The 25,064-nt window shown below is 39.1% G+C and overlaps 3 protein-coding genes across 5 annotated transcripts in view; 2 read left to right on the plus strand and 1 right to left on the minus strand.

The window, feature by feature from the left end:
- The window catches only part of VSIG1 (V-set and immunoglobulin domain containing 1), a 44,439-nt gene extending 40,316 nt beyond the window's left edge, over positions 1 to 4,123 (plus strand). For both annotated transcript variants that reach the window (XM_038588041.1, XM_038588042.1), the window contains 2 exons: positions 1,868 to 2,015; positions 2,434 to 4,123. In XM_038588041.1, the coding sequence (XP_038443969.1) occupies positions 1,868 to 2,015; positions 2,434 to 2,749 (464 nt within the window). In that variant the 3' untranslated portion in view covers positions 2,750 to 4,123. The remainder of the gene's footprint in view (positions 1 to 1,867; positions 2,016 to 2,433) is intronic.
- Positions 4,124 to 9,164: 5,041 nt separating this feature from the next.
- Positions 9,165 to 16,665, minus strand: PSMD10 (proteasome 26S subunit, non-ATPase 10). 2 transcript variants are annotated; one of them, XM_038588044.1, is made up of 5 exons: positions 16,466 to 16,665; positions 13,747 to 13,845; positions 12,512 to 12,658; positions 12,256 to 12,422; positions 9,165 to 10,077 (listed from the first exon to the last, which is right to left on the minus strand). In XM_038588044.1, the coding sequence occupies exons 1-5, from the start codon at positions 16,577 to 16,579 to the stop codon at positions 9,924 to 9,926; spliced, it is 681 nt and encodes a 226-aa protein (XP_038443972.1). In that variant the 5' UTR covers positions 16,580 to 16,665; the 3' UTR covers positions 9,165 to 9,923. The 2 variants fall into 2 exon arrangements, with proteins under 2 accessions (XP_038443972.1, XP_038443973.1); XM_038588045.1 differs by having other exon boundaries at positions 9,801 to 10,077; positions 12,335 to 12,422; positions 16,466 to 16,664.
- Positions 16,666 to 16,714: 49 nt separating this feature from the next.
- The window catches only part of ATG4A (autophagy related 4A cysteine peptidase), a 55,329-nt gene continuing 46,979 nt past the window's right edge, over positions 16,715 to 25,064 (plus strand). Inside the window, exon 1 of the mRNA XM_038588043.1 lies at positions 16,715 to 16,888. Within this exon, the coding sequence (XP_038443971.1) occupies positions 16,879 to 16,888 (10 nt within the window). The 5' untranslated portion in view covers positions 16,715 to 16,878. The remainder of the gene's footprint in view (positions 16,889 to 25,064) is intronic.

Consider the following 25,064-nt stretch of genomic DNA (forward strand, 5'->3'; position numbering starts at 1 on the left):
GGCTCTAAGACATTGAAGAAGAAACAAGTAATTATGCTTATAGAACCAGGGCCAGCTGCCCCAACAAAGTGCTATTTGAGCTGGATCTTGAAAGAACTTGCAAAGCCTGTTTCTTTATCTATAAAATAGGGATGAAGGCGAAAGGCAGCTGATGGGTGACACTATGGTGGCAGGCTTAGGAGGGCAACCAGTCTTGCTGGGGGAAGGAGGATGGAGGGCCCCAGGAGGGCTGTTTCCTCAGGGGGAAAAAAATCATAAGAAATCAATAGATTGGGATCCCTGGGTGGCGCAGCGGTTTGGCGCCTGCCTTTGGCCCAGGGCGCGATCCTGGAGACCCGGGATCGAATCCCACATCAGGCTCCCGGTGCATGGAGCCTGCTTCTCCCTCTGCCTATGTCTCTGCCTCTCTCTCTCTCTGTGACTATCATAAATAAATAAAAATTAAAAAAAAAAAAAAAAAAAAAAAAAAGAAATCAATAGATTATCTGATGTGTTTAAATCTACTGAAAGGAGTTTTAACAGTTTTGGTTGGAAATTTGGGAAGTTAGTGGTAATCCATTTTAAAACATCTCTAAATGAGGCAATTATTAGCCCCAAAGAGAAAAATTTAAATGTACAAGAATCGTGATGTGAGAGCACCTGGGTAGCTCAGTCGGTTAGGTGTCCAACTCTTGATCTTGGCTCAGGTCTTGATCTCAGGGTTGTGAGTTCAAACCCCATATTGGGCTCCACACTGGGCGTAGAGCTTACTTAAAAAAATTAAAATTAAAAAAAAAATTAAAATTAAAAAAAGAATCATAGGATGTATTAGGTTCTTGCAGCTGTGAACTATATTTACATAACCATAATCCTGTAAACTTTGATGTCATGACAATTTGCACTATGGCGATATCAGGAGAATGTGTGAGTGGGGTGGAGTTAAGAATACAATCCCCATCTTCTGGGGTAGGAAGTTGTAAAAAAATGACAAAAACTGGAAAACTAAAATAAGCACAATAGAAACATGGAGGCAGATACCAGATGATTCATGAAAAAGAGTTAAGAGTGGTTGCCTCTAGTGAATGGGACACAGTGATGGGGGTAGGGGTTGGTGGGAGCGGGCACAGGGACTGCTGCTTCTTTGCTATAAGTCTAGTAGAGCTGTATGACTTTCCGAATCGTGTACATGGATTCCTTTAACCATAAAAGTTGAAAGAACGATGGGGCAACTCTGCTAGTCTCTCCTCGCAGAATGTAAGATGTCCAGCCTTATTTGAAGGGAGGCGGATGGAGATGGGCCCACTGGAACTCAGACAAGGTCTCTTGGGGATGGTGGGAAGTCTGGTGTTCAGCTGGATCATCGCACATTTGTTGAATTTTTCCATAGACTGATCTAGTAAACCAGATGCCTGTTTATAGAAATGGGCATGGCCTTTTCCGGTGGCCAGAATGCATGAGGCTTTTTGGTGAGCATGGCATGTGTGGGAGAGGTTTTTAGGGATCTACTTCACCTGTGCTCTGGATAAGCCTGGTGAAACCTCCCTGCCTGTAACAGTGGTCCTTTCTCTGCTTACCAGGTTGTAGCTTTATGGTGTCTCTTTCATTTGATCGGCAGATGCCCACCAAATACTCCCTTCCTTCCACCCCATTTTGAAAGGAAGCCCCCCCCAAGATGGCATAGGTCTTCTCTATGTTTATCCATGTGAATGGGTAAGCTACACTGCTGAGCCAGGGTGAGTCCAACTGGCAGAGTTCTGGGGGTTTCCAGCCTACACGGGTCATATTCCCACTATATGGAGGCTCCAGATATTCCACCCTGGTCATGAAAGCACACATGTGAGGCAGCCAGTACAGTCCACTTTACCAACCAGCTGCTTCTTTCTTCAAGATCCAGAAGTTGGAATCATCGTTGGGGCGCTGGTGGGGACCCTCGTAGGTGCTGCCATCATCGTCTCTGTCATGTGCTTTGCAAGGAAAAAAGCAAAGGCAAAGGGGAAAGAAAGGAAGCGAAATTCAAAGACCACCACAGAACTCGAGTAAGATCTTCTTTGTTTGAATGTTGACATTTGTCAGGGTGTTATCTCTATCAGGCAGCCCTTCCTCAGCACCCCTTTTAGCCTAACCTATCAGAGGTCGTCTTTCTGTTCCCACTCACTGCTTATATAAAAGCAGGTGGCAGCAGCTACCAGTTCCTGATGGCTGTGTGCCAGACTCTGCTCTAAGCACCTTATGTCTATCAACTCATTTAACCACCGTGGGTATACTAGTTTTTCTCTCTTGGGACTCTCATTCTCTTGTTGAGACCTAACCCGTCTGGTTAGGAGACAAGATGAATGTGTGGTCTGACAGTGAGTCAGAATATCAGAAATCCCATAAGCCTTGAACAGACTGGAACACGTGGTTGCATGAAATGCCGAACCCTAACTCGTTCTTTCCTGGGCCTTCTTCCTGCAGACCAATGACAAAGGTAAACCAAAGTACAGAGTTTGAGGCAATGCCAGATGAACACGTGATCCAGCTAGAAGCTACCTTGCCACCTTCTGGCCATGAGGATGACCCCGATGCCATCCTAGGGCCAGATCATCAGCCTATCCCGGAGCCAGAGGCTGTCCAGGAGCCTGCCCCGCAGCCTGTCCCAGGGCTGGAGCTTGAGATAAAGCTGGAGCCAGAGCTGAAGCCAGACCCAGATCCGGAGCCGGAGCTGGAGCCTGAGTCTGAGTCTGAGCCTGGGATTATAGTGGAGCCCTTGTGTGAGAAGGATAGGGAGTGAGTAAGCCATAGGCTGTAGCCTAAGTACAGTGTTCATCGCTAAGGAACTTATTACTGGTATTTGGAATTCAGCTGCCCTAACTAGTCTCCCACCCCCTTCCTCTGTTCTGACTAACCCTTTTCTAACAAGGCGCCCCTACCATCAATCCCAAACAAATAGGTCAAGATAAATACAAGGGTTCCTGCATGACTTACACTTTTACTAACATGTAAGCCTAACCGATGACAAAGTGAGTGATTTCTCGTTCAGATGAAAGTGTTTTGTTTTGCAGCAACATCTACACTGTACTTCAGAAAATCTCTATTTTCAGCTCATCTTTATTATGTTCCACATGCACACATGACAAGGTGGCATTAATTGGATTCGATATTATTCCTAGGATGAGCTGTCAGGGCTTCCCTATTCATTTTGACACTGGCCATGAAGACAAGAATTTGCTAGCATTCTCTTGTAGATTGGGGGCAGGGGGAATCCTCAAAAATTGCAGAGGAGAATATGTAAAGGGTACATATTAATTGGTAGATAGCATTTAAATCTAGGTCTTAAAATCAGTGCTTCATTTATCATATTAGATCTCCCAAGGAACCACTCTGCTATACAGTATCTTAAGCATAGCAAAAAATTTAAATAACCTAGTTTTCAAATGCAAGATAATCTACAGGCAAACAGTTCCAGATAACATTTTCCTTCGGTGACTAAAAAATGTTGATACCATAGGTGATGTACAATTTACCTTTTAATGAGATACTATGTTATCACTATATCTGATGCTACCTTACTTAAGAAGGGCCAGAATATGAAACTGTTCTAAGTGAATACTTAAGATCTATTTTAGATAATCTGAACAAATTATTTAATCTGTTTCACTGTTGGGATATTCCACAGTAGTAGATAACCATATAAGTGCTAAATATTAACCTAACATGCATTGATATTACCTCTTTTTTACCTGCCAAAATGTGTTCTCCATTGATATTTTACCCATATACCACCTTGAAGAAATTTAAAGGTAGATTTTTTCATTTGTGTAATCAGATTTTAAATCTTATTTTGAAGTTCCATAAATAACACTCAATAAAATCTCATTTTAATGATCCTAAGGTAAATCTTTCATTAATGTTATTGACATATACTTTATGTACAATAAAGCATACCCATTTCAGGTGTACCATTTGATGAGTTTTGACAGATGTATACACCCATGAAACCACCACAATTTAAAGAGAGCATTTCTGTCAATCCAAAGTGTTTCCTATGCCTTCGTGTAATCCCACCATCACCTTGGACCTAGGCAACCACTGATTTGCTTTCCATCTTTAGAGATTAGCTTTGCCTTTTCTTGACCTTTGTATAAATGTGATCATATAGTCTGGACTTGTTTTGTGTCTGACTTCTTTCCAACGTGAATCCTTTTTAAATGAAGTAATGAATCTCTAATTTATCACATCCAGATTTTCATGTAGAGGATTTTCTTAAGCTGTGAAGCCCTTTATATAGAAAATGTACCTATACACTAATTGAAGTAGAGTCTTTGTTGGTTTTAAGGTAGATTGCAACTTAACATTTACATTCGTCCAGAGCCATGGAGAGAAATAACAAGCTTTTACTTGGATACTTACTTCAATGTGTCAATTTTCAGCCAATCATAGGGATTTTTGAAGCATCTATAATGCCATTCACATTAAATATAATGATACATAGTGTCTGATGGGTCCAGTAGGCAAAATGATGAAGGTTTTGAGAATGATCTAATATTTAAAGATTAAAAACTAAACACCAGATGGTACCAGACCATCAAAGTAGCTGGAATTCACTTTTCTCTTTCACTTTTATAATGAGGCAAATCGCAAGAAAAGAAACTGATGGATCATTGCTGAGCAGGAAGGAGGTCACTCTTGGTGATCTTACAGAGCTCTGTCCTTAGTAACACTGTTCAAAAAACTGATGAATATAGTTAGTTGGATTAAAGGACATGGATCACCTCGAAAATCTGCTGAAAAAAAAAAGAAAATCTGCTGAAAACTCTGGACCCCTCTCCACAGAAAAACGCTTATGTACACAAAGTGTCATGTACAGTTTTAGGTAAATTACAGACTCCCTGAATCCAAGATTAAGAACTAGTGACTTAGATAAAAACACTTAATAAATCTGTGGATGCCCTCCTCCTGGGGAGAATGATTACTATGTTGTACAACTCAAAAATGATCTCAATAGCCTGAAGCTGAGCTAAAATCAACAGGAATGGAGAGAAAAATCCAGATTTAAAAATATAGTGTACATGTTGCCCGTGCAGAAACCTTAGCTGGGCAAGGGGAGTAGGTGAGGTCAACCTGAAGTAGTTATCTTTGGATCTCTCCTTTGAGTGCTCTTCCTGGCCATCTGGTGTCTTATTTTCCAAACACCCAGGATTCTCATGCATCTGGTAGCTCAGTGGCCCACTCAGCTCTGCATCCTTCAGGCAGAATTCATGGCTCAGGACCTACCTCTACCCTTGGCTCCACTTTATTTTTTAATTTTTTACAGCTTTTATTTGACAGAGAGAAAGTGAGAGAGTGAATGCGAGCATGAGTGGGGGAAGGGCAAAGGGAGAGAATCTTCAAGTGCAGATGGGCCTCCATCTCAGGACCCTGAGCTGAAATCAAGAGTTGGATACTCAATCGCCTGAGCTGCCAGACACCCCCATTGACCCCATTTTAAAAAGCAGCTTTTCTGTAACCTGTTCTTGTCTGTCTGGATCTTTTATCATCCAGTGATGTCATTTGGATTGATAATGGGTTAGCTCTCTTTTGAGTATTTACCTTTTAAAAGGAGGCCCTTGAACACAGGCCCTTAACCCAAAGAGTCTAAATGGTGGAATTTCAGGCACTGGAACAATCCCAAGGGGAACTATTTCTGGAAAAAGGAGCCTTTTCACATCAAACCATGTGGGTTACCATCTACTTTACCTACTCGTAAGGGCACTCTGGGTGAGTTCAACTTTCATCTCCATCTCCTTAGTGTCCTACTAGCATATCCATAATACACCATGTATTTGTGATAAATCCAAGACTCTGTAAAATATGAAATCACAGCAAAATTTTCACTAAATTTTACTTGGGCAGGACAATGGGCTCGTGTTAAAGAGCTTTCCATCAAGGGAACAAAGCAAAGGTGGATCAGAAAATAAGTATTGGAATAGGTCATTACCCAAACATTCTGATTAAACTTCAAATTATTTCAGCATTAATTCTCATTCAGAGAGGGTACTACCTGATTTATTTTGCCGCGGAGAGTTAAAATTTAAGTAGGTGGTCCCAATCAAATCCCATGGGTTTCTTAAGAATTCACTTCTCACTACCCAAAACGATTTTCAGGAACTTCTCTCATCTCTTTATGTACTTAGCAACGAGGATATGCTAAAGTCAACAGAACAGCTGTTTTGACTGTAGGTCCTTATTCTCCTCAAATTCATCTGTTTATTCAGTCATCCACTAGATATTGAGTGGCAACTGTAAACCAGGTACTGTGGCTGGTGTTACAATGGTGAGCAGAATCAGAGCTAGCTCCTGTCCCTGAGGAGTTTGAAGCCTTGCTGTGTGACAAGTTCTTTTAAAAAATTTTTTTATTTATTCATGAGAGACACAGAGAAAGAGGCAGAGACATAGGCGGAGAAGCAGGCTCCCTGTGGAGAGCCCGATGAGGGACTCGATCCCAGGACTCTGGGATCAAAACCTGAGCCAAAAGCAGACACTCAACCACTGAGCCACCCAGGTGCCCCACTGTGACATGTTCTTGCACATCAACAGTAGTGTGTTGATGGCAGGCGAGGAAGGCTGGAATTTGTACTGCATCGGGGAGGGCCTCCAAATTATAGCAGTTTATGAGGAAAAACGATGAAAACATAGTAATTCTTGACCAATAGCTAGAAATATTGATAGCTCCAATGTCCTTCAGAGTACCAGTCGACCTTTACCACCAATACTGTATGCTGGGAAGTTAGTATTTGCAGCTGTGAAACTCAGGTTTGATGAATTTTCAGTAAGAAAAGCTAGAATAAGGGCACTTGGGTGGCTCAGTTGGTGAAACGTCTGCCTTTGGCTCAGGTCATGATCTCAGGGTCCTGGGATAAGGCCTGCATCAGGCTCCCTGACTCAGTGGGGAGTCGGCTTCTTCTTATCCCCCCTCCCTCCGCTTGTATTCTCTCAAATAAGTAAATATTTTTTAAAAAATAAAGAGAAGCTAGAAGAGCTAGAAGGGAGCTTTGAGAGAATAGCATTCGACCTTTGTCAACTGCAGTACACTGGTAGTAACACACTCAATGGCTCACTCCTGACCATGATGGCATGGGGGGTAGGGGTAACAGAGAATTATCTGCTTAGTAGGGGACCAAGGAAGAGGTTAAGTGAAGTTTTAAAAAGTTGGATCATTCCTATTTATCCCCACCCAATCCCCAGAGGAGACTCCCTGAGTGAAGAGAGAAAATTATCTACCTGAAATTATACAAAATTGACTAGATCTCAAGTTCTCTGATTCCCAGTATAATGCTCTTTCAACTGCAACACATTAATTTCAATGAAACAAACCCAAAGTTTTAGTATTATATGACATCTCTGTGCTGGAAAACAGGTTAGAGGGTCTTATGAAAGGTTCAAACCAATCAATAAAAAGTCAATAGCTGTATCTGAAGCTTTGGTTTCAAAGGGACAAGACAAAACAAAGATTTAGAGATGTTAATGAAGGTTCCAGGAAACCAAAAACAATCCACCCAGAGCTGAGAAGGCCTGGCAGAAGGGGAAGGGGAAGGGGAAAGGAAAGGGCTTAAAACTAACAGGTTCCTATCAAAATGCCACAGTACTTTCCATTTGGTCCAGTTTTTGACTAGAGGCAGACAGAAAATGGAGCAGGATCCAGGAAAGCTAGATTCCTCTAGCTCTGGGTTTCTCAACTATAAAATGGAGATGATTTTTGGCTTCTTAAAGTTTGCAGTGGAGAATGATAAATGATAAATATTTATAAACTATAGTGTGGTAGAACCCACATCCCCTGATGATGAGTTCAATATTCTTCTCTTGATGAGAGATTCTTAACATTTTGGGGGAGTCACAGATCCCTCTAAGAATCTGGTGACAGCTACAGAACCCTTTTCCCAGAAAAACGTACATACAAATTTCTGCATTTTCAGGCAGCCAGAACTGTGAAGCTGGAGCCACAGAACCCAAAGTAAAGGGCACCCAGATCGTATCAGACTTGCACCCAGATGGATCTGGGGGTTTGAGAGTATAATTGGATATGGAAACAGAAAGCAAACACAGCCATGTCATGACTTCATTATAGTCAGTATAGTTAAGAAACTGGGGAATCAAAACACAGGGATCATACAAATTGCTAAGTCAAAGATTATGAAGTAAAATGCTGATTTACCCTGAATATCACAGAAATTCACTCAATTTGTAGATTCCCTCCAATACTTACACTTTTTTCCCCCACTCTTCCTATTTACCTACATCTTTCATCTTATATTCAGGTAAGCTTTACAACTGAAATTCTCATCTTTCTGGAGTTCATTTGGAAGCAATTGTAAAACCTGCTGACCTTTAATCAGCTTCATCTTTACTGGGTTTCCTATATGAACCGATAACAATCTGATCAACATCCAGGGCCATTCGTATCCTCATAATATACTTTATATTTATAAAATGCCAATAGCCCACAAATTAACTGAGGCTTGGTTCCACCTGTTTTTTATTTAAGAACTGAGATCAGTTTTCTTTCACACCCATGAAGCCAATTATCTCAGACAATAAAATCAGTGTTTATGAAGAGTAAATGCCTTCAGACCTAACAGGCCCGATTAGATTAGATACAACTTTATTCACTGCTAAAAACCACTGGAAAGAAATTATTTCCCATTGTCAATTCTATCCTTGGCATTCAATAAACAAACACTTAGTTCCATAAGAAGACACTTCCCTGATTAATATTTATAAAGCTCAACACTCAACTATTTATGTAAAGGTTTTACATTATCAATGACACTGTTCGTATTCACAAAACTCATTTCAGCTACTGGTCGTTAAGTCGCTGACCCACAATTGAAGCAAGTTTGTGGGCTCACTAGGATCACTTATTTCAAGCAATATTTGCAGCATGAGATTCAAATTAAACAAATAATTTGAAGAGTCACTTGGAGTTCATTAGATTTTATGATTAGTAATCATTTACATTGTTTCCCTAAATTGAGATCAAGGTTACACTTATTTTCTTTTGCTCCACATTTAATTAGCAATTCAGAAGATTACTGTTTTTAAAGATTTTAGCTGCAGTTCAAGCTTCACTAGTTTTATTGACTTCAGAGCTAGCAAAAACTGAGAAATGTATTTATGAAGGATTTCAAGGCTCACATGGGTGTCTAACTGATTTGAAAGAGAAACTGGGAGATTCTCTCAACATTTTATTTTTTGTTTCTGAAATACAAATCAAAATACATTTTTGTTACATACCATGTTAACAAGTTTGGTATTTTTTTCCAGTACAGGATGACTTAATACAGATAAAACTTTCATTTTAAAAACAATACATTTTTATTTTGGAGGGAAAGAGCTCATTAAAAAGATACATGGATACACAGGCTCTTATTTTTCATTATTTTAGTGTTTATGAATTCCAAACTTGCATGCCCCCCCAACTGAAAATTTGGTCCTTTAAAATATGTATGTATTCCTCCCATAACAAAAATAAAACAAGCGAACTGTTGAAAGAAACACAAATTTTTGGTATAGGCCCCTGAGTGGGCTTGAGAAACAAGTTAGAATGTGTTTCAACTGGACATTCAAGAACTACCTAGAAACATGGGACAGAACAAATGGCCTGGGGCTACTGGGGTGTTCTGCCTCAGGGGGGAGGGTGCCAACAATTCACAGCAGCCACAGAACCACTAACGCAAAATGAACCAAAATTCGGCATGGAATAATACACAATAGTAGGACAATCTCTAGAGTCATTCAATGCCTGGAAAGCTAGTTGTAAGCTCAGAACAAATACCTCAGCAGGAACCATATTCAACACACTTATATGAGACTTTGAAGATGCAAAAACTTTATCATTCACAGATGATGGCTTGTGCACAATTACATTAGTTTCCAGAACATTGGGGAAAAACCACAAAACATATATAGTAAGAATAAATCCAAGCTGCTTAACCTTCCACCATTCTCTTGAGTATTAAACCCAGACCACCTTTGGCCACTTGCAGGGGTGTCTTTTCTTCTTTATTCTCAATGTAAATGCTTGCTCCTTGTGACACCAGCAGTTTGGCTTCTTCCACTCTCTCCTCATCACAGGCTAAGTGTCTGAAATTGAAGGACCACAGAGACTGATTACTCCTGGCCAATTTGATGTGATGAGGACTTCCTGAGAAGTGGTCTGAACTGCGTATTATTAGGGAGTATAATATCAGAATATTTAATCAGGAATGTGCATGGGGAAGGCTGTTCATAAGCTAAAATTCAGTGGAATGGCCTTACGGTACCAGATCATAAATCAGAGTTCTGGACACACCACAGTCGAAGAAGGGATCTACATGTCAGCCTAAGAACAACTTCCATGTTTTCTGGAGAGTAGTTTGTACCAGATACACAGTACTTCAGGGCTACAGTTTAGAAAAGCCCCAATTCATAATTTGCTGATTGCAATTTGTGTGGTTGAAATTTTAGAAAAGCCGTTTAAAAGGTTTCATCTCATTTGCTCCTTATATCTACCTTGAAAGAGAACATGGAGGTATTATCGACACTTTACAGTTGAAATTGTGACAGAGGTTGATGTCTTTACCTATGCCAACAAGGCTGAGCAGTAATCGAAGGGGGAAACCTTGCCAGGCACTTAGGGTTTATCAGGCAAGGCACTAGGTACTTTACATCATTTTATTTAAGCCTCACAACAATCTAGTGAGGAAGGAATTATTCCCTTCATATTACAGATGAGGAAATTGAGGTTCGGGAAGTTAAGTTACCTTTCCAAATCAGTGTAAGTATTTAATATAGTTGGATAAATGGCTGAGTTGGAATTGAGTAAACAGCAACTAGCTATCCCTAAATCCCAGGCTCTTCCTGGGACCCCGACCTGCTTCACTCCTAGGTTTCTTCCTTGCTGCAGAGAAAAGAGCTAGAATGCATAAGTCTTTCTAAACAGAGCCACTTGGGCCTAAAGAAAAGATCTTTAAAAAAAAAAAGAGTTAAGAAAACAATGCTTGAAAAAAGACTGAATCTCTCTTTAGACAAAAAAGGAGACTCAAAGTTTCTGGTTCAAAAAAGTCACCACTCACTAAGGAGAAAAAAAAGTAGCCATGTCTTGCAGGAAAAAAAATACCAAGGCAGAGGATAGCCTCAGGTCATAGGCATAAATCAATTCCAGATGGATCTGAGTTAAATGAAGAACAGTAACTCTCAACGAAAACCAATGTAATATTTTAAAAAAAGCCTGCAATAAAATACAAGTAAATATTTAACTAATTTCAGGTTGAGATAGGACTTTCCAGTCATAGGGAAGATTAATAGTTTTGACTACTTAGAAGCTGAAAAAACTTGTTCTTAAAAAAAAAAAATGAACGCGAAAAGACAAACCAAGAAAAATAGTTTTGACTAACACAGCAAGTTAATATTTTTAGTATGTGAAGTTGAGAACACCGAAGAAAAAAACACGGAAAATAAATTAGTTCCCTGAAAGCAGAGAAAAGGACACAAAAGGTTATAATTTAGAGAAGAAATCTAATTAGTTGTAGTCATTAAAAGACATTTCACATTGCTGTTAATAAAAATGCAAAGTACAAGTTTGAAATACCATGTCTGATAGAACAAAAGGATATTTTCAGTGTTGGTGAAGGGTTAATAGGCACTCTCAAACTGCTGTCGGGAGGGTAAATAGTATAACTCCTCTGGAAGCAATCTGGCAATATATAGCAATAGTCTTAAAATGTGTGTGTGTGTGTGTGTGTGTGTGTGTGTGTGTGTGTGTGTGTGTTGACTCAGCAGTCCTACTTCTAGGAGTCTATACTAAGGTAATAATCAGCAACATGGCCAAAGATTTTTGTATAAACTTTGTCAATGTAACATCATTTATACACATGGAAAACTCAAAAGAGCTTAAGCATACAGTAAGAGGAATAATTAAATTCTGGCACATCCACAAAGTGGAACTGTATACAGCCATTCAAAAAAGTTTTAAAAATATTTAATAACATTGGAAAGTGCTCACAATATACTATGAGGTTAAAGGAACAGGATGGAATTACATACGTTGTCCGATCCCAATTTTGCAAAATTTTTTAATACGCACATTTGCATACAGAAGAATGGAGAGGAAATAGATTAAAATTACATGGGCAATTTTCATTTTTATATGTCTGTACTTTCACATTTTTTGTTATAAGCATGGAGTATGTTTATAAGCAGAATAAAAAAAGAAATGATGTATAAGTATTAGTGCAAGTGGGCTGTCAAGGAGAGTACAAATGATTGCTACTTGTCACTTACAGAGGAGTGTTACCCTCAGTGTCTTGGATATTTGTGGATGCTTTGTAGTACAGAAGGATATGAATCATCTTCAAGTTACCCTTGGCTGCTGCGCGGTGCATTGCCGTGGCCTCATAATGGTCCTTAGCATCTGGATTAGCTCCACCTTCCAGTAACATGACAGCAATCTGGAACCATGGAGAACAATGCAGACGTCTAGTTGTGTTCGTGTACAGGATCAGAACTCAAGAGTAGCTGCCAGAGAACAGAATCCTACCTCGTGCCTGTTTTTAGAAGCTGCATAATGCAGGGGAGTACAGCCATTTTGGTTGACGGCATTCACTTGGGCACCTTTACCCAGAAGTGCTTTTACAATCTCATCTCGGCCAGCAGACGCAGCAATATGAAGAGGAGACCAACCTGCCTATGAAAGAGGTAGGCAGTATAAGAGCCAGGGGTGAAAGGCATAGGGATTAATGCTGACATCTAGGTAGGGTTTACAAAAAGCGGGGCGTGAATGGTTTAAAAAAAATAACCTCCTTTTCCCCCTCATTAAACACTGCAGAAAATTGGGAAAGCAGATGTAGACACAAGGAACCACCCATAAGGCCGTAACACAGAGATAATGATCTATGAGAGTAATTCTAATGTGTTTTCAAGTTGGGATTATATGACATAAAGTTTTGTGAGTTGCCTTTCTCACAATGTCCACTTCTTTTATTGTGAGAATTTTCTATCTCCTTCTTTGGATTCTTGGTTGCATATTATTTTATTTTATTATATGGGTATACCTACTGTATTCAACCATTCCTACACTGAATTGTTTTTATTGCTTTGCTATTATAAATAGTACTTTGGTGAGCAAAGGAATTGTTGCTTATAAAAACGTTTCTATTCTTATTCTTTCATCAAGTTTTTTTAAATTTTATTTATTTATTTAGGAGAGACACAGGCATAGATAGGCAGAGGGAGAAGTGGGCTCCCTGTGGTGAAGCTGATGCGGGACTCGATCCCAGGACCCCGGGATCACAACCTGAGCTGGAGGCAGATGCTCAACCACTGAGCCACCCAGGTGCCCCTCTTCCACCAAGTTTTATCTTAATATAACCAATGCCGTTATAATAAATCTCTATATGACAACAACAAAAGGATATCCAGGCCCTGAGTGAGAGAGAGTGTGTGTGTGTGTGTGTGTGTGTGTGTGTGTGTGTGTGTATATGTATAAAATATTATATATATATAAAATAAAAAGCTTTCCAACATAATATAAAGAATTTGTAGTCTTGCAGCCTTAATCTGCATGTTAATAAATTATGAGATATGAGTGGCAGAAACTAACATTCTAAAGTAATGCACCCACTAGACCTGTGCGAGGTCACCAAGGCCCTACTGTAACTGCCCAGTCATAAAGTTTACAGTTTTTTTTTTTGTGGCTTAATACTCAGTCCTCGGTAAACACCACTCTGGAGTCTAAAGATAACTGGGCACTTATCAAATCCGCCTAGGACTCACATCATCTTTATCATTCACTGGCACTCCAAGTTGCAGCAGGAATTCAACAATTTCTGTATGTCCGGCTGAGCATGCCCAATGCAATGCGGTTCTGCTGTCCTGCAGAGGAAACAGAGAAGACAGACTATCAATATTCTTGAAGAGAAATAGAAGGCAAGAACGCAGAAAAAGTTAATATTGGGGCCAGCAAAGCTATAGTTTGGAAATAAGAAATGGAGAGCACTGGATCCTCAGGTAGGAAATCTTAAACTATTACTTACTGTTAAGAGAGACCAAGGTTTTACTAACATGGGGGATAATCTATTGATAAATACAATTCTGGGCAGAATACAGCCTTGAAAGCAGTGAAGCACGAAACTGAATTCACTGTTTTGACAGAAACAGAGCTTTGGGTATTTACTGTTACATTATTGCTGTTCTTTTATGGGAGGCACTGTGCTAGAAATTTTGCAGTCATCATCTCATTTAATCTCAGTGATCCCACATAGTGGACATTATGCCCATTACAGGTGAGTAAATTAAGACTCCTCAGGGTAAACAACTTGTCCAAGGTCACACAACCAGTAAATGGTGAAGCTGAGCTACAAATACCTGTCTGCCACTGACATTTCTAGATGCTCTGGAAAGAATGAATGAATCTTATGGGAAAGATATGTTCATAAAACTCTTTGAGATTATCTACATAATTGTTTAAAATATATACCACACGCAAAATTTTTTTAAAAATTTTTTTATTTATTTATGATAGTCACAGAGAGAGAGAGAGAGAGAGAGAGAGAGAGGCAGAGACACAGGGAGAGGGAGAAGCAGGCTCCATGCACCGGGAGCTCGACGTGGGATTCGATCCCGGGGCTCCAAGATTGCGCCCTGGGCCAAAGGTAGGCGCCAAACCCGCTGCGCCACCCAGGGATCCCTACCACACGCAAAATTAAACAGCAACACTACTTTAAAAAAAATAATAAGGGATCCCTGGGTGGCACAGCGGTTTAGTGCCTGCCTTTGGCCCAGGGCGCGATCCTGGAAACCCGGGATCGAATCCCACGTCGGGCTCCCGGTACATGGAGCCTGCTTCTCCCTCTGCCTATGTCTCTGCCTCTCTTTCTCTCTCTGTGTGACTATCATAAAAAAAGTCTAAAAATAAATAAATAAATAAATAAATAAATAAATAAATAAATAAATAGCTTGTAGTAGTCATGTTTCTCAAAGAGAATTTCTTTTTTGCAGTGACAGCTGTACTTCTTAGTTCTATGGAAAAGAAAGTGGTACTTTCAACTTTATTACAAAAGAATTTCAAACACAGATGGACTGTAATAGAAACCCATATGCCTTTCACCTAGATTTACCATTTTGCCGTAGTTGTCTCACCTCACTTCCTCGATAAGGTTTTTAAAAACAAATTCTAAATATCATGATTTTTCATCCGTAAATATTTCAGTACCTAAATAAGGATGTTGTCCTCCATAGCACTAAGCCATTATTACACCTATCAAAACTAACATTAACTCCTTTATGACATCTAAAACTCAGTCTGTATTGAGATTTCCCCAGTTATCCCCCAAATGTTTTTTAATAGTTGTCTTGTTTCAATCCCTACAAGACCCATAATTTGCATATGATTGTTGGTTCTTAACTCTCTTTTTTTTTCTTAACTCTCTTTACCTTGAATAGTTTCCCTGTTTTATGCCATTGACTTGAAGAATACATTAAATCTTATTTTGACATTATTTAATTAAATTTAAAGTATTAAACATTATCAGATCATAATGAAGGTAAATTAGGTAGAGGTAAAGCCATTTTCAAGTTGAGCAATAAAGGAAAGTTCCAGAAAAAAAAGGTCTTCTGACTTCTACTCTTCCCAAAGACACAAAATGGATTTTTGTAAGTCCCTGACAATGTCTCACTAGTGCTTAGCATGGTACTTGTCACATAGAATGCAATCTATAAATATTTGTTGGATTGGTGAGGTCACTGTGAATCTTTCTAGAACACTCGGGATGAAAGCATGAGGGTCCTTTGAGTAGAAACACTTCCCAGAGTCCATTCACTTTTGTTCTGCCTCTGCCCAGGAATGCCCATTCACTCCGCCAGGAAAATCTCACTCCTCCATCAAGATGTAACCAACCTTCCCTCCTTTGCAAAACTTTTTCAATGACCACAACATTCGCCCTTCTAAGGGAGATTAAATCAGGGCCTGCCATTCTACGTTCTGAAAGTACTACGTGAACTTCTCTCCAGAGTAGTCACCACAATTTGTTACCGGACATATTATTTGGGGTTACTTTATTAAAGTCTGCTTCTTCCCCTTGATTGTATCCCCAACTCCTAGCAAACTGCCTGGCACAGAACTGGCGTTCAGTTACACATGTTTCATGGAATAAAACTACCAGTAAAAAAATAAATCCACTAAAAACAACAACAACACCTTTCCCCCTTAAGGGTAGCGCAAAGATTGAGCATTTCTGAGAAACGCGGTGAACGTTCTAGAACTATTCAAAATTCAGCGAGCTAACTATCGCTCCCCCTCCCCAAAATATTTGTGGTTTGCGGGACTAGCTCCTGCCACCCTGATTCCGAGTCCTGAGGTGACCCCGGGAAAGGATGGGGAGGCGGGGGCGGGAATCTGGCCCTTAAGTAACCGGCCTCCCTTGGGCCGGGCTAGGCAGCCACGTTGGGCCTCGTTGACGCCATCGCCTGCCCGGAGGCCCCAGAGTCGCTTTACCTGGTCAGTTCTAGTAGCCAGGGATTTATCTTCCAGGATCCTCTCTTTCAACTCCTCCAGCTTCCCGCCATAGGCCAGGTTACAGACCATTAGGTTAGACACACAACCCTCCATTTCGCTTTCCCAGAACCTCGGTGAAACTCGACCAGCGATGGCCTCACGTCTCCAGCTATGACTGCCAATCAAAAGAGCGGCAGAGTTCCACCAATCACTGATCTTCCTTGTTCCTTTGCTTCTTTCCCATCGCAGGGCGCCTCTGGGAGTTGCAGTTTGAGCGTAGTTCCGGGCGGAGAGGCGCCTTTACCGTTCTCACAGACTCTGCCCCTAGCAGCGCGGAACTACAGGTCCCAGGGTCCCTTGCGGCCGCCGTAGTCAAGTGCCGGGTGGAATTGGCCCAGGATGACAGCTGGAGAATGGAGTCAGGTACGGGGATCGGCTTCGTATGGAACCGGGGCGGGTGGTCGCTGTTGGGCCATTGAGTCGGCCACGAGAAACGGGTGTGGGGTCCTGGCAAGAGAGTTACATGAGTCTGAAGGTCCTGTCCCACGGGGGCCCTGACCTGCAGTGGCAGGCGGAAGGAACAGCAGTAGGAGCTGGGGACTACCTCCTGGGTTCATGCGGTGTCTGTGGCCACCTTCCCCCTCCCTGCCGTTGCCTAAGGAGTGGAAAGAAGTAGGGGCTAATTATTCTGACATCTCGGCAGAGTGGCATCAGGGCAGAATTCTGTCACAGCAGTGATAGCATATGACTCCATAGTAAGGTGATGTGCCAGGGTGATGCCAAAGGCAGGGTGTGAGGCCACAGGAGCCACTTGATATCTAATTGACCTCGGTGAGTCCATGGTCTGGTGACATCACAACTTGATGAGAGTCATCTTGATACTGTGGAATGGTGTTGGCCCTTTAATGTCATGACAATAACGATCACATCGAGGCTTAATAGAAATATTAAGCTAATAGTGTTTCCATTTGTAGAAATCCCAAATAGTGTCATAGCAGAAGGGATGCAAACCCTATCCTTTATAGAGCATATTGAGGAGGGCCTTATGCCAAAACTGGGTAATGATAAGAATATACTCAAGGAAGAGACTGATTATGTTTATATATATCCTGTTATGGTGTCGAACAGGGCTTGGCAAACTTTCTGTGAAGAGCCAGACAGTAATTATTTTAGGCGTTGCAGGCCATAAGGTTAAATTGTGGATAATTTTTAGGCACTTATATAACAAGAGAGAAAACAAATTTCAACAAATGTTAATTGATTAAATCCAAAATAAAACAATAGTTGAGCACCTTTTTTTGTTATACAGGACTACTAATAGAAATGTAATTCTTGTTTTAGGGGGATAACATTTTGTTTAATTGGGGCTCACCATCAGAGTTCCCCATCATAAAAACCATGTCAAATGTTCGCCTGTTAGTGCTGATCTGTAATGAGATTCATTTATTTCATCTTTGTAAATGTCTTTTCACAATGATAGGTGCTGCCAAATACTGCCATTGACCCACAAACATATTCTTGTTAATTTTTATTTATTTTTTAAAATTTCACAATAGCTTTAGCCTTAAGGAAAAGTTGAAAGGGTAGCACATAATTACTGTGTACCCTTCATCCACTTTCCCCTACTGTTCTTTTCCTATTTTAAAAAATTAATTAATTTTTCCCTTTTCCTATTTTTAACAGCTTTATTGAAATGTATTTTACATACCATAGAATTCACTGCCTTTGAATGTATAAATAATTTTTTTGTAACTTTACTGGGTGGTGCAGCCATCACCATAATCAGTTTTAGAACATTTGCACTCCCTCCAATAAGATCCTTCATGCTCATTTATAGTTCATCCTTGTTCCCACTCCCAGTCCCCAGGTAATGACTAATCTATTTTCCACCTCTATAAATTTGCCTATTCTTGACATTTCATCTAAATAAAATCTTACAGTATGTGGTCCTTTGTGCCTGGCTTCTTTCACTTAGCATGATATTTTTAAGGTCCATTCCTACTTAGCATGTATCCGTACCTCATTAATTTTTCTTGCTGGATGGTATTCTATTTTACGGATAGAACACACTTGTTCTGTCTGCTCACTAGCTCTTAGGTTGTTTCCAGTTGTTGGCTCTCACTACTAATGCTAAGAACATTTGTGTACAAGTCTCCCTGCGGACATATGTTTTCATTTCTTACTGGTAGATACCTAAGAGCAGAATTACTGGAACATGTAGCAAATTTCTGTTTAAGTTTTTAAGAAACTGCAAAACTGTTTCCCAAAGTGGCAGCACTATCTTGCCTTTCCTCCAGCAATGTAGGAGGATTTCTGTTTCTCCAAATCCTTGCCAACATTTGTTATTGTCTTTTTATTATAGCTATTCTAAATGGGTGTGAAATGATAACCCGTTGTGATTATAATTTGCATTTCCTTAACGACTAATGATGATGAGCATCGACTTGTGTGCTTATCAGCCAATTGTGTATCTTCTTTGGTGAAGTGTCTGCTCATATATTTTTTCCATTTTTGAGCTGAGTTATTATCGTTATTGTTTTTTTATTGTTGAGTTGAATGCATTGTTTATACGTTTTAGCCACAAATCCTTGCCAGCTATATGATCTGTGGATATTTTCTACTCGTCTGTGGCTTGCTTTTTCATTTTCTTAACGGTGTCTTTGGAAGTGCAAAGGTTATGAATTTTGATGAGGTCCGATTTATAATTTTTCTCTTTTGTGAACCATGCTTTTGGTGTTGTACATTTTTAAAAGTGTACAGTTTAATTATTAGCAATGTATTTTATTTTATAATTTCATTTTAAATATTTTATTTATTCATGAGACAAACAGAAAGGCAGAGACATAGGCAGAGGGAGAAGTAGGCTCCCTGCGGGGAGCCCAATGTGGGACTCGATCCCAGGACCCCAAGATCACACCCTGAGCCAAAGGCAGATGCTCAACCACTGAGCCACCCAGGTGCCCCTATTAGCAATGTATTTTAGAGTCATGTTACCATCACCACACTTTCATTTTAAAGATTTCCATCACCCTGGAAAGAAACCTCGTGCTCATTTGCAGTCACTCTTCATTGCTACTCCCAGCCTCAGACAACCAATTATATATTTTCTGTTTATATAGATTTTCAATTTCTGTGTTTTCATGCAAACAGAAAGATACAACGTGGTTTTTTGTGTCTGCCTTCTTTCACTTAGCATGTTTTTGACCTTTATCCAAATTTTACTATCTATCAGTTGTTTGTTCCTCTTTATAACTGAATAGTATTCCATTGTATGGTTATACAATATTTTATTTATCTGTTCATCGGTTGATGGGAATTTGGGTGGTTTCTGCCTTTTGGTTATGAATAACGCTTCTCTAAACATTCGTGTGCAAGTTTCTATGCAGACATATGTTTTCATTTCTCTTGGTACATACCTAGGAGTAGAATTGCCAGGCCATATGGCAGCTCTGTTTAACTTTGTGAGGAACTGCCAAACTTTTTCTACAACAGCTGCACCATTTTACATTCCTACCAGCAATGTATGAGGGTTTCAATTTCTCCATCTCTTTACCAACTCTTGTTAATGTCTATCTTTTTTATTATAGCCATTCTAGTGTGTGTGAAGTGGTATCTCTTTGTGATTTTGTTGTTTTGACTTGTGACAGCATGGGAAGTATATAAAGCTTGTTGACATTAATTTTGGTTCAAGCAGTGCTAGTTGTTGAAATGACTTTTCTACAATGTGAGTTTCACAAAGAAGTGCTGTTTTGCCTTGTTATTTTAGGTTGAATTAATTAAGAAACATTATCAAGTCTGCCGTGAAAGCTTGTTTCTAGAGCCATTCAGTGTCTGATAATAGTGGTTGAGGGCAGGTTGTCCAACAGTTTAAAAATGTAAAAATCATTCTACCTTGTTTCCCAGATAAAAACACTACAACTAGACTTAATTTGGCCTACCAGATGCAGTTTGCTGATGGCTGGTGTAGAGTGAAAGTGTCTTGTATGTAGTAGGTGTTCAATAAATATTTATCTTGTTGATTACAGAGATAGAGCAGGCTAGTTGTGTAATATTCACCCAGGATTGAATATAGTAACATTTTACCTTAATACACCAAGGAATTGGATTTGCTTGCCAAGAACAGTTGGAAGAACAACTCAGTACCTCTCCTACTGAGTGACTTGTTTGGGTTTTCTTCTTTTATAGATGGTGTCTTGTACTTTTATTTATTTTTTTTAATTATTTTAAAATTTCATTTTACTTTTTCTTTTGACACAACGTGGAAGTTAACTTTTAATTCTGAGTCCTTTGAGGCTAAAGGCTAAGGTAACCCTTGACTTTTTGAAGGCTGAAAGACAAACAGATCTATAGGGGAGAAAGTTGCTTTTGTCTCTGGCCCCAAGTTATGGAGGAACAAGGTGGTTACTGTTTCTCTATCAAGAGTCAAAGGAGGCCCCTATTAGAGACTGAGTCCCTTGTTGCTCATATGATTAAGTGTTTCCTGTTTGCCATTTCTACTCATCACCTAGATTTTAGGTCCTAGAACAAGCCAAGTTCATCTTCTGGACCTAATAAGGTGAAGAATAACATTTATCTATTACATGTGTCAGATACTGATCTTATCTCATTTAATCCTTCACAACAACCCTACGAGGTAGGTACTATTATCCCTCCAGTCCCCACCTATTTAAAAATGAGAATGCAGGTTCAGAGAATCAAAGTAGTCTAACGTGCCTAAGGCCACACAATTTAGTAAAAGTTGAAGCTAAAATTGAAATCCAGGCCTAAAGCCCTAGCACTTAACTACTACAAAATACTGCTCAGTATTGCTGAATATGAAATTATGTAAAAATTAAAGCCTCAGATAATACAATACTAAGTTCTGTAGCTCTTTGGGCTGTAACTCTACTTCTGATGGTATGAAAGTGACATGTTTTTTTGTGCTTTAGAGCAATGTTGTTGTCTAGAACTATTTGTGATGATGGAAAGGTTCTATATCTATGTTGTTCTAGTATGGCAGTGTTAACTTTAAAAATAAAACTGTCAGTTATTTTAGCAGCAAAAAAAATGGATTTATTCAGGAATAGCAGAGAATCACAATTCAGGACATGCAGGCTACAGCAAAACCATAGACATGTCTGGAGAAAAAAGGTGAGGAATGTGGTTTTGTAGAGGAAAGAAGGGGAGGATTTGGGAGCTGTTTTAAGCAAAAAGCCCATTGAAGTAAACTGGGAACTTGAAGGGTAGTGGCTTTTTACTGATTGAGTTGTGACAGTCTCATTGGCTGGACCATTTCCACCCAAGGAGAAAATCTTTCTTCTTCCTGCTGGCATAGAAAAGAATAGACTTCCTGTTGGGAATAGGAGATATGTCTCTTCTTGTTGGGAGGTCTGCAATTGACAAGTGGTAGGGTGTGAGAGCCTCCCTTCTGGCCTCTTGACTCCATTTTAGGGATGTTACCCTTTATTAACTTTCACAGTAGCCACTAGTCACATTGAGCACTTGAAATGTGTCTAAGAACTAAATTTTAGATTTCATTTAATTTTAATTACTTTAGATTTGAACAGCTAAATGTGGCTAGTGGTTATCATTTTGGGCAGTGGAGAGAGAGACAATTTTACCCCATGTGCCCCCTTCTAATTATCACTAACTATTTTACTCAATGCAAATATTCTTTTCATAGCATAACTGGAAGCAAATATATTCTATAGTAAAACAAACTTGAGGACACCTTACACAGGGTGAATGCAAATCAATGAACTGTATAACAGGCTCAGAAATATGTTCTGGGTTATCCAGAAAAAAACTCCTCCATCCCTACCACTTACTGGATAAAGTTTGAACAACGGGCCTGAAGACACTTTGCAATTCATTATTCAAAGATATAATTCGTTTATGTGGCTTATTGCAAACACTTCACAACTGTCAGTTGCCTAGTTTAAGAGGAGATGTTTTAATCTGTGGCTATGATATTTTTTAAGCACATGTTTTGGTGTTAAGGATGAATGTCTTTGGTATTACATCTCACTGGCCTATTTACACCTTCCCCATTTAAAATCTGTCCCTTCATACAACCGGCTATTATAATAAAACATTTTATTTACTTATTCCTTGGGTTTTAGCCTCCATGTTCTTGTTTCTCAGTTATTTGCTTTATAAGTGGTTTCTTTTTTAAACTCTTTAATAAAAAAGTCTCACATGTTGTAGAAATAGTACAGAAAGACTCCTTATATTCTTCATCCAGTTGGTCCCAATCATTACATTTTATATGATAATAATACCATATGAAAAGCAGGAAATTGTTTTTGGAGTGATATGTGTGTACACTTCCATGTTACTTTATCACATGAATGGATTTGTGTAACTATCTTTGCAACCAAGATACTGAAATATTCCATCACTGGAAAGCTACCCTTTTACAATCACATCCACCACTTACTCCATCATCCATACTCCTGACAAACACTGTGTTCTCCTTCTCTATAATTTTGTCATTGTGAGAATTTTATATAAGTGGAGTCATAAAATATGTGACTTTTTCATTTTTTTTTACTTCATAATGACTTTAAGATCCATCCAAATTGATATGTGCATCAACAGTTTCTTCTTTTTTTATTGCTGAGAAGTATTCCATGCCTTGGATATAATAAAAGTAGAGTCAGGTTCAACCCTTCTCCTATTGAGGGACATTTTAGTTATTTCTAGTCTGGGGCTATTACAAATAAAAGTGTTATGAACGTTTGAGTATAGGATTTTGTGTACCTAAATTTTTATTTCTCTGATATAAATGCCCAGCAGGGCAGTTGCTGGGTCATATGGTAAGTGTATGTTTAATTTTTAAAGAAACTGACAAATGATTTTTCCAGAGTAGCTATACTATTTTACATTCCTACCGGCAATGTATGAGAGATCTAGCTTCTCTGCATCCTTGCTGGTACCAGTAGTGTCATTGTTTTTATTTGAGCCATTCTGATAGGTGCACAGTGATTGATGCCTTATTGTGATTTTATCTCCATTTATTTCATGGCTATCATAGTCGACATTGTTTTATGTCTTTATTTGCCATCCCCATTTCTTCTTCAATGAAATATTCCTTCATGTACTTTGCCCATTTTCTCATTGCATTGTTTGGGTTTGGTTGTGTGTGTGTGTGTGTGTGTGTCTGTACTTGTGTGTTTTAATTGTCGAGTTTTTAGAGTTCTTTAAATAGTTTAGATACAAGTTCTTTGTCATATATGTAATTTGCAAGTATTCTCTAGCAGCCTATGGCTTGTCTTTTCATCTTATTAATAGGATTTTTTTCACAGAGTAAGAACTTATTTGCGATGATATCCTATTCATCGATTCATTTCTTTCTTTTCAGTATTGTGCTTTTGTTGTTCTGTCTAACTCTTCATCAAGCCCTGGAGCCCAAAGACTTTCTCCTAGCTTTTTTCTAAAAATTTTCTAGTTACATTTTACTTTTTTAAAATTTATTTTTATTATTATTATTTTTTTTTACATTTTACATTTAAGTTCACAATCCATTTCCAGGTAATTTCTGTATATTGTGTGAGGTTTGAGTTGAGATTAATTTTTTAAACTATGAGTACCCAGTTGCTTCAGCTTCATTGAATTGCTTTTGCACTGTGGTTTAAAAAAATGAGTATGCTTAATTTGTATAGGCCTATTTCTGGGTTTTCTGTTCTGACTCATATGTCTCTCTATGTGTCTGTCACTCTGCTATGCCCTAGAGTTTTCATTACTGTAGCTCTAATAAATTTAAAAATTGGATAGAATGATTCCTCATACTTTATTATTTTTTCAATAGTGTTTGTTTCTTTTCCTTTTCCTATATGTTTTAGAATAATCTTTGCCTATATCTAAAACAAATTTTTCCTGGGATGTTGATAGGAATTATATTAGACTTGTATATCAATTTAGGGAGAATGGATGTCTTTACTATGTTGAGTTTTCCGATCTGTGAATGGGGAATGTCTCTCCAAATAGATTGTATTTTATTCATTTTCTTGGCATTGTGTCATTTTCAGGGTACAAGTCCTGTACATATTTTTTGAAAATTATAACTATTTCATTTATTTGAGTGACTCTTAATGGTGTTGTATTTTTATTTTTGGTTTCAATATGTTCGTTGCTAGTATATAGTAATGCAGATGATCATCTTGCACCTTGCAATGATTCTGAATTTGCTAAGTTTTGGAGGTTGTTTTTTGTTTGTTTTGGTTGATTTCTTGGGATTTTCTTTGTAGACTTTTTTATTTTTTTTTTAATTTTTTTTTTTAATTTTTATTTATTTGTGATAGTCACAGAGAGACAGAGAGAGAGAGGCAGAGACACAGGCAGAGGGAGAAGCAGGCTCCATGCACCGGGAGCCTGATGTGGGATTCGATCCCGGGTCTCCAGGATCGCGCCCTGGGCCAAAGGCAGGCGCCAAACCGCTGCGCCACCCAGGGATCCCTGTAGACTTTTTTAAATAAGATTTTATTTGTTTATTCATGAGAGACACAGAAAGAGAGAGGCAGAGATATAGGCAGAGAGAGAAGCAGGCTCCATGCAGGGAACCCGATGTGGGACTAGATTCCAGTACTCCAGGACCATGCCCTGAGCTGAAAGCAGATGC

The sequence above is a fragment of the Canis lupus genome, chromosome X (assembly GCF_011100685.1).
Source record: "Canis lupus familiaris isolate Mischka breed German Shepherd chromosome X, alternate assembly UU_Cfam_GSD_1.0, whole genome shotgun sequence".
Taxonomy (NCBI): Eukaryota; Metazoa; Chordata; class Mammalia; order Carnivora; family Canidae; genus Canis; species Canis lupus.

Bases quoted from the DNA above. Each gene is read 5' to 3' on its own strand.
- PSMD10 (XM_038588044.1), bottom strand. From the start codon at position 16,579: ATGGAGGGTTGTGTGTCTAACCTAATGGTCTGTAACCTGGCCTATGGC. The intron at 13,846-16,465 runs GTAAAGCGACTC...TTTCCTCTGCAG, and splicing joins TGGCTACTAGAACTGACCAG to GACAGCAGAACCGCATTGCA. The intron at 12,659-13,746 runs GTGAGTCCTAGG...CCTCTTTCATAG, and splicing joins CAGTGAATGATAAAGATGAT to GCAGGTTGGTCTCCTCTTCA.